This window comes from Oncorhynchus masou, chromosome 14 (genome assembly GCF_036934945.1).
Source record: "Oncorhynchus masou masou isolate Uvic2021 chromosome 14, UVic_Omas_1.1, whole genome shotgun sequence".
Classification (NCBI taxonomy): domain Eukaryota; kingdom Metazoa; phylum Chordata; class Actinopteri; order Salmoniformes; family Salmonidae; genus Oncorhynchus; species Oncorhynchus masou.
Window position 1 is genome coordinate 3,962,692 of NC_088225.1, and position 9,233 is coordinate 3,971,924.

General features: G+C 42.9%; 1 protein-coding gene across 1 annotated transcript; it reads right to left on the reverse strand.

The window, feature by feature from the left end:
- Positions 1-1,428: 1,428 nt before the first annotated feature.
- Positions 1,429-5,049, reverse strand: LOC135553977 (gastrula zinc finger protein XlCGF57.1-like). The gene is made up of 2 exons (XM_064985952.1): positions 4,684-5,049; positions 1,429-3,465 (listed from the first exon to the last, which is right to left on the reverse strand). The coding sequence occupies exon 2, from the start codon at positions 3,289-3,291 to the stop codon at positions 1,771-1,773; it is 1,521 nt and encodes a 506-aa protein (XP_064842024.1). The 5' UTR covers positions 3,292-3,465; positions 4,684-5,049; the 3' UTR covers positions 1,429-1,770.
- Positions 5,050-9,233: the final 4,184 nt, after the last annotated feature.

Consider the following 9,233-nt stretch of genomic DNA (forward strand, 5'->3'; position numbering starts at 1 on the left):
GTGATAGTCGTTTAGCTCAGTTACAGTGGGGCAAAAAAGTATTTAGTCAGCCACCAATTGTGCAAGTTCTCCCACTTAAAAAGATGAGAGAGGTCTGTAATTTTCAGCATAGGTACACTTCTACTATGACAGACAAAATGAGAAAAGAAATCCAGAAAATCACATTGTAGGATTTTTAATGAATTTATTTGCAAATTATGGTGGAAAATAAGTATTTGGTCACCAACAAACAAGCAAGATTTCTGGCTCTCACAGACCTGTAACATCTTCTTTAAGAGGCTCCTCTGTCCTCCACTCGTTACCTGTATTAATGGCACAGTTATCAGTATAAAAGACACCTGTCCACAACCTCAGTCACATTCCAAACTCCACTTTTTTTCTCATTTTGTCTGTCATAGTTGAAGTGTACCTATGATAAAAAATACAGGTCTCTCATCTTAAGTGGGAGAACTTGCACAATTGGTGGCTGACTAAATACTTTTTTGCCCCACTGTATGTGCGTAAAAGTCCATTCAAATTCAGCCAAAGATATTGTGAACCTAACAACTGTGTCATGCTGGTGGTTGAAGGATAAAAATGATCAAATGACCTTGTCTGTGGTTACTGGTATCTTCATTCTGTATCTCAGAGCAAACATGTCTATAGAGCCATAGCAGTAGAATGTGCAATAAGTGTTATAACTAAGAATTATAGAAACGACCATGAAATCACATACCAACAGTACTTAAGTAAAATTACTTTAAAGTACTACTTAATTTTTTGGTGTATCTGTACTTTATATTTTAGACAACTTTTACTTCACCACATTCCTAAGGAAAATGTACTTTTTACTCCAAACCTTTTCCGACACCCAAAAATACTTATCAAGAGAACTTCCCTGGTTATCCCTACTGCCTCTGGACTCACAAAACACACATGCTTTGTGTTGGAGCATGCCCCTGGCTATCCATAAACGTAAAAAACATTAACAGTGTGCCATCTGGTTTGACGAATGAGCAAATTGAAATTATTTATACTTTCACTTTTGATACTTAAGTGTATTTAAAACCAAATGCTTTTACTCAAGTAGTATTTTACTGGGTGACTTTCATTTGAGTCGTTTTCTACTAAGGTATCTTTACTTTTACACAAACAACAGTGTGAGGGAGTCAGCTTTTCTACAATGAAAATACTACAGTACCCATTTTAACTACATAAATGAATGTCCTATTACATAACAGCTAACTACTTGTGGAAACATTACTGTAAAATAGTACTGCCGGTATCTATACTACTTTCTCAGATCTGTATACAGTCAGGGTGCAACATTCGGTCTTGACCTGTTACCAATGCTCTAATAAAGACATTAATTTGCCACTCTGGTAGACAAGTTCATAATTCAGGTTTATAATTCAGGACGATACAAAAGAAAGGAGAGATTTGGTGTTGCATTAGTTTCTTTAATAATGAATTCCAGTACATGGTTTAGGAATTACATGTTATCAATAAGGTTGTACACAATGAGTGATTTTTCTGGAGGAAAGAAACTGGAATGGCACTCACTACAACACAGATCAGACAAGATACAAAGTTTTCTATAAGTCCCTCAGTAACTTCACTGATCCCAACATAGACATTTGCATAATAGCAAATCAGTCAAGTTGACCCCCAAAGTACATAACGCAATAAGCACAAAATGTATGAAAAACGTAAGAAAAGTGTAAGGAAAAACATATATATATAGTATTTATATAAAAAAAAGGAATAATACTTTGAAGAGGTTAAAGGTATTTAGCTACTATCAGTACTGCGGCTGCTGCTACCACCACTGCTGCTGGAGCTGCTCATGTCTGATCTCTCTCTTTTGTGAATTTGCTCATGTGCTTTGAGATGGCCTGACTGGCTGAAGTTCTTCCCACACTGGAGGCAGGCGAAAGGTCGCTCCCCAGTGTGGATTTGCTGGTGTGCTTTAAGATGTCCCAAACGGCCAAAGCTCTTACCGCACTGTGTGCAGCCGAATGGCCTCACCCCGGAATGTATCTTCTCGTGTGTTTTGAGGACCCCCGAGTTGCTGAATGTCTTACCGCACTGAGAGCAGCAGTACGGTTTCTCGCCAGTATGAATCTGCAGGTGGTTGTGGTAGCTCATTTCCTTGGTGAAGCTCTTCCCACAGTGTTGGCAGCAGAAAGGCCTCTCTCCGGTGTGGCTTAGCTGGTGGGCTTTGAGCTCCTTGGACTGACTGAAGCTCTTCCCACACTGAAGGCAACAGAAGGGCTTCTCGCCGGTGTGTAGACGCTGGTGTGAGCGGAGGTCATCTGCTTTGGTGAAGCCCTTGGGGCAGTGGGCACAGACGTAGGGTTTCTGACCAGTGTGAATGAGCTGGTGCCTCTTCAGGTTCCCTGCCTGGCCGAAGCTCTTGCCGCACTGCGAGCAGGTATATGGCCTCTCTCCTGTATGAATGCGCTGGTGTGTTTTGAGGTTCCCCAGAGTGCTGAAATTCTTCCCACACTGGGTGCAAGAGAAAGGCTTCTCACCACTGAGGTTACGAGGTTTGCGTGGGGTTGTGCTATGCCCTTTCGGGCTTGTGTGGCCTGGGCCTTTCCCAGCATGGGTGGACTGCAGCTCGTAGAGGCCTCCTGCGCCAGGGAACTCGTTGTCCAGTCTATGGCCTTCCATGACCCCGTCATGGCTGAGCTTATTTAGCTCGGTCCGGAGCTCGGCCATGTGGATAGACTCTAGGCTCATCTCTGTCTTGATGTGGTTGGACATCAGGTTGGGCTCGTACTCAGTCTTGATGGCCCCGAGCTCGGTGGTGTAATAACACTGCAGGTCGGCGTGCTGTTCCGACCTGATGTAGTCCAGGCTGTCGGACACGTGGGTGATGTAGTCAAACACCAGACTGGGCTCGTAGTGAGACTTCATACAATACGAGTCGCTCTCGTACTCAGAGCTGTGGAAGCAGTGGAGGTCATGGACGTGGTGCTCAGACTTGATGTAGTCTAACCCACTGATCTCCATCTTGATCTGTTCGTGGCCCAGCTCCGCTGTGCTCAATGGCTGGATCTCTGACAGGTCCACGGTGTGGATGGGGTCCAGGTCATCTGCAGGCTCAGTCTTCACACAAGGCAGCATGACCATGGGCTCTGCAATCTCTGCCGCCAGCGTGCCAAGCGTGCTGCAGTCAGACGAGAGCAGGTGGAGGGTTGGCGAGGTGCACTCAGGCCGAAGTGGATCCAGCGGCGGTGAGCCACACTCTGATGCATGCAGCGTGTCAAGTCCTAGCGTGATGCACTCTGTCTCTAACTCTGCCATGGCTGCAGAGTCCTTATGCACCCGTCTCCAGTTAGTCCCGTAATGAATCAGAGAATAGTACTACTTTGCCCTGAAAAGAGCCTTGGCCCACTTGAGAGTCCCTCTGATCGTACAGCTTGTTCTGATGCCAAGCCTTCTTCCTTGGGTTAGGAGCAACACCTATCTTTGAAGCCCCTGGAAAGAAAGAAGACAAGGGATATGAAATAATTCAGTTTAAAAAAAATAACCTATTGTCTTCTACAGGCCTCACTTCAATTAGAATATAGCAGGGGTAATGTACCTGGTAGGCCTAGCTGGGTAAGTAATACAAAATAAACAGGTCTGTCAACTCATAATAACATTGGCTTATAATTACACAAATAAAACAAGCACACAGAATACTAAAAAGACAACTACACATTGTTACACAATCACAATACCTAGTGGCAAGCAAGCTATATGTATGAGTGGCAAGCAAGCTATATGTATGAGAAACACACACAGATGTGCAATGACAATAGAGATGTGCAAACTTCGAGAACTGTGTTCGTATTTTAAATGTACTGACATTCTAGAAAAAATTAAGTAGGCCTTATACTTAAGTTTTAATGATGGCTGGTGAGAAGTTGGCAGCCGAAGGTCCTGAAATAGTTTTAGCTACTTCTAACTTCACAACATTCATGCGCATCAATTCGATGACTCCACAATAACTCGCCTTGAAATCTAAATATCACATGTTACCAAAATTAAGGACTTTAATCTAAACTACAACATGGGTGTTCATGCAATACCTGCATGTTCTGAACAGCTAGGTAGCACGCCAAACCCGCCACGCACATCATGCACTCGTTGGCTGCAAGAATCTGGCGGTGATTTTTTTTTTCTCTCACCCAGTTGGTTGAGGATGACTATAAGCAAGCTATTGCGTGACATATGAAGCGCTTACAACCAGCAAAAACTTTTCAGAGGGGGGATTTTTCTCACCTGCCAACTCTTTGCATCATTTTTAAAAGGCATATTTCAGTTTACCAGCTGACTATCATACAAAGACAGGGCAAGATGCCATTTCTAGCTAACTAGCTAGCCAGTGGCCATCTTGTTTATCGCTAACGTCGATGCTGCTAGCTAGCTTTACAGATGCGCCTAACTAGGCTCGATGACATGTAACGTTAGCTAGGAAGGCAAGAAAGTGAGACAGCTATACTGTACTGTTACTAGCTACTTTTTTTATTAACTTTGAGCGTGCATCCTGGACCCGTGTAGGTAGTACTAGGCAAGTGTCGTTAAACTAAATAAATTGTGTCGAATTACGAAACCTGTGCTGGGCCATACACATTCACACACTGGCATATGAGAAAGAGGTTGAAAAATGAAAAAATCAGTTTTAAAAAACAGCAAGCTAGCAATAGCTACCTGCGGTTTGTCCGATTCATGGCTTTTTTAGCCTTCGGCTCGCCGTCGCCACAGTTGCTTGGCTTCAAACTGAATCCGACCCGCCACGTCCACCTCTACCGAGCAACCCAGCAGCCTCCGTATTGCTTTCTCTCCTTTCTTTCCCTTACTCCCTCTCTCTGTCATTGACTAATTCTGCTTCGTTTTCACTCCCTGTGTCGCTTTTCCTCGATGTTTCTGCTGTGCACTTCCGTCGTCTGATGTAAATGCGCGCGCAGCATGCATTCATCTCGCGTCATATATATTGATATGAATTGTTGGCACTCGCAACATTGTATCATTCCCTCCACTGATCCATGGACTCGGCTTGTCAACGCAGTTGTAAATCAATCAGAGTATTGTCAAAAGACACCCCGCCCTGTCAGAGACCACTCTTGTAAATCGACCAGGCTACGTCTTAGGCCAGTCTAGTGCTTGCAAATACATAATTTCAGACATGTTTTATGCATGTATTTATTTATTTAACCTTTATTTAATTAACATGGCAAGACAGTTAAGAACAAATTCTTATTTACAATGACGGCATACACCGGTCAAACCCGGACGACGCTGGGTCAATTGTGCGTCGCCCCATAAGACATAATGCCAGTAACTGAACTATAAAGGAACGTCTTGGATTTTATTTCCCAATATCGTATATATAACATTTTAATTATTCATGTAACTTGACAAACTTAAAGCCAATAGTGTCTAACTTGCACTTTTTGTTGGAGTACTTCTCTCTGTTTCTACTTCTCTCCACTATTTATTGTTCAAATTACATGTTCACTTCAGATGTATATAGCCATGGTTAATAAAAGCAACACATGACCAAATGTTTATATTTCATAGAAATATTAGAGTTTGGTAATAATAACTGGGTCCCTGAATTTGGATCGCAGGAGGTATCGAATCAAATCAAATCAAATCAAATTTATTTATATAGCCCTTCGTACATCAGCTGATATCTCAAAGTGCTGTACAGAAACCCAGCCTAAAACCCCAAACAGCAAGCAATGCAGGTGTAGAAGCACGGTGGCTAGGAAAAACTCCCTAGAAAAGCCAAAACCTAGGAAGAAACCTAGAGAGGAACCAGGCTATGTGGGGTGGCCAGTCCTCTTCTGGCTGTGCCGGGTAGAGATTATAACAGAACATGGCCAAGATGTTCAAATGTTCATAAATGACCAGCATGGTCGAATAATAATAAGGCAGAACAGTTGAAACTGGAGCAGCAGCACGGCCAGGTGGACTGGGGACAGCAAGGAGTCATCATGTCAAGTAGTCCTGGGGCATGGTCCTAGGGCCGCGGTTCAGTTGAAACTGGAGCAGCAGCACGGCCAGGTGGTCTTGGATTTCTGAGTCCCAAAAAAGTATATGCATATTTTATTTTTTTAAGAAAAATACTCCAGTCTGAACATAAACAACTTTAACCAGGTAGAACGTGTGTAGAAATTATAATGAACTTGCATTTTTTTAGTTTAATTTCTGGAGAGAAAAAAAATCTTCAATCACAGTATTTTAAATCTAGAGCTATTAGCAGTGCTATTTTGGTTGATTTTGTGCTCTCAAACCAGTGATTTAATTATTGACAATGAAAGAGGTGGGAATGTTGTTCCCTTGTCATATAATTGCTACATTTACTATCAATCACCGCATTCTTATCGTCAGACTCAATAGCCTTGGCTTCTCAAATGACTGCCTCGCCTAGTTCACCAACTACTTCTCAGATAGAGTTCAGTGTGTCAAATCGGAGGGCCTCTTGTCCGGACCTCTGGCAGTCTCTATGGGGGTGCCACAGGGTTCAATTCTCAGGCAGACTCTTTTCTCTGTATATATCAATGATGTCGCTCTTGCTGCTGGTGGTTCTCTGATCCATCTCTACGCAGATGACAGCATTCTGTATACATCTGGCCCTTCTTTGGACACTGTACTAACAAACCTCCAAACGAGCTTCAATGCCATACAACACTCCTTCCGTGGCCTCCAACTTCTTTTATATGCTAGTAAAACTAAGTGCATGCTCTTTAACCAATTGCTGCCCGCACCCTCCCGCCCTACTAGCATCACTACTCTGGACGGTTCTGACTTAGAATATGTGGACAACTACAAATACCTAGGTGTCCGGCATCTCCAATCCAAAATTAAATCTAGAATCGGCTTCCTATTTCACAACAAAGCCTCCTTCACTCATGCTGCCAAACATACCCTCGTAAAACTGACTATTATACCAATCCTTGACATCGGCTATGTAATTTACAAAATAACCTCTAACACTCTACTCAGCGAACTGGATGTAGTCTATCACAGTGCCATCCATTTTGTCACCAAAGCCCAATATACTACCCACCACTGCAACCTGTATGCTCTCGTCGGCTGTCCCTCACTACATATTCGTCGCCAAACCCACTGGCTCCAGGTCATCTATAAGTCTCTGCTAGGTAAAGCCCCACCTTATCTCAGCTCACTGGTCATCCCCAAAGCCAACACTTCCTTTGGCCACCTTTCCTTCCAGTTCTCTGTTGCCAATGACTGGAACAAATTGTAAAAATCACTGAAGCTAGAGTCTTAGATCTCCCTCTCTAACTTTATGCATCAGCTGTCAGAGCAGTTTACCAATCGATCACTGTACCTGTACACAGCCAATCTGTGAATAGCACACCCAACTACCTCATCCCCATATTGTTACTTATCGTCTTGCTCTTTTGCACCCCAGTATCTCTACTTACACATCATCATCTGCACATCTATCACTCCAGTGTTAATGCTATATTGTAATTATTTCACCTCTATGGCCTATTTATTGCCTTACATCCCTAATCTTCTACATTTTCACACATTGTACATAGATTTTTCTATTGTGTTATTGACTGTACATTTGTTTATGTGTAACTCTGTGTTGTTGTTTTTGCCGCAATGCTTTGCTTTATTTTGGCCAGGTCGCAGGTGTAAATGAGAATGTGTTCTCAACTGGCCTACCTGATTAAATAAAGGTGAACTAAATATACAAATAAAAATCAATATAGCATCAAAAATTGTTTTTCAGATAGTATTTTGGCAATTATTTTTCACAATGCAAATATTGAGACAAGCTGGTTAACAACCACTGATTTAAAGTGATAGTCTACTCAAAATACAACAATAACATGATTTCCCACTTACCTTGGCTGTTGGTTGATTCACCAAGACATACATGTCACATACCTGGTGTTCAGTCAGCTGATTCTAGCCATCCTTTAGGGTTACCTCTAGTCTGGAAGCTTAGTCTTCTATTCAGAAGACCATCAATTCTCTTTCAGCCTATCAGCAGCCTTAATTCCCGGGACTTCAGTTTTAGTTTGTCTATGCCCCCAGCACCAGTGTTTCCAACTTAGCTACTTTGTCGCTATATTTAGTGAGTATTCAGACCCCTCCAGCGACACATTTTCAAAAAAGCGACGAGCCACAAATCTAGCGACATTTTCTAGTGTTATTGGAGCCTTTTGGAGACTGACGTGAAAGCACATATCGTTCTTATTCTTCTCAATGAGCAGCGGGTGCTGCTGTGGGCCCCACTCCCATCCCAAAGCACTCACAGGCGGACCAGTCCCCGCGCAGCAGTCCCTCCCAGCTGCAGTCAGAGCAGGAGATGTTCACCCCTTCGTGTTCAAACTGCAAATGAATCATGCATGCGGGAAGCCACCGCTGGCTGATCCCACCCTGGCTTACATAATAAAAAAACAATTAACCTGAATTAGGGCTAGACTAGTTACCATAATTTTCTCACATTGCCATTGACAGTTTTTTCTATTGTCTCTTTTTGGTCCATTTAGATTGTTAACGTAGATTGTATACAAAAAAAGGTAAAAAATGTTATGGTTAAAAATGTTAATGTTTTACTGTGACTTGTTATAGGCTCCTAAGTGGACCATAGGGTTAAAAACCAAACCAAATTAAGAAAACTAAAAAAAAAAAAAAAAAAAAATTTTTTAAACGAAGTAATTCCGCCAGTGTTTCTTTTGGGTCACTTTTGCCGGCCCCAAGCCCGGATAAAGGAAGAGGATTGGAATTGTGACATTTAAAAAATCAAGAATTGACAGAAGAAAGTTCATTTGTAGTTTGTAGATTCCTGCCGTAAGCCCTGGACTATTACTCCTAATCATCACAGCTAGCTAGCTGCCACCGAGTGGCCCAGCCCCGACGCTAGCTATGAGCCAGGCCCACCTCCCGGCCCGCTCGGTGATCACTCGGCTACACAGCTGATGCCTCCCGAAATCTTCCCCAACATGGCTGGAATTCCACTACTACACCGAATTTTTACCGTATGCTCTGAACCTAACTCCATCCGCCGTGCCCCCAACCGACCTTTGCCGGATGTTGGAGCAAGCGCTTCTACTAGCCCTGGCATGCTAACTTTAAAAGCTGTGTCTCCCACTTGCTAGGTAATAATGACTACCTAGCGGCTTCCCTGTTTCATCTATTGCTGTTCACTGGATCCTATGATCACTTGGCTACATAGCCGATGCCTGCTGAACTGTTCATTAATTATGGTACTC

What these genes read in the sequence shown, in the direction of transcription:
- LOC135553977 (XM_064985952.1), bottom strand. Translation starts at nt 3,291, where the DNA reads ATGGCAGAGTTAGAGACAGAGTGCATCACGCTAGGACTTGACACGCTG.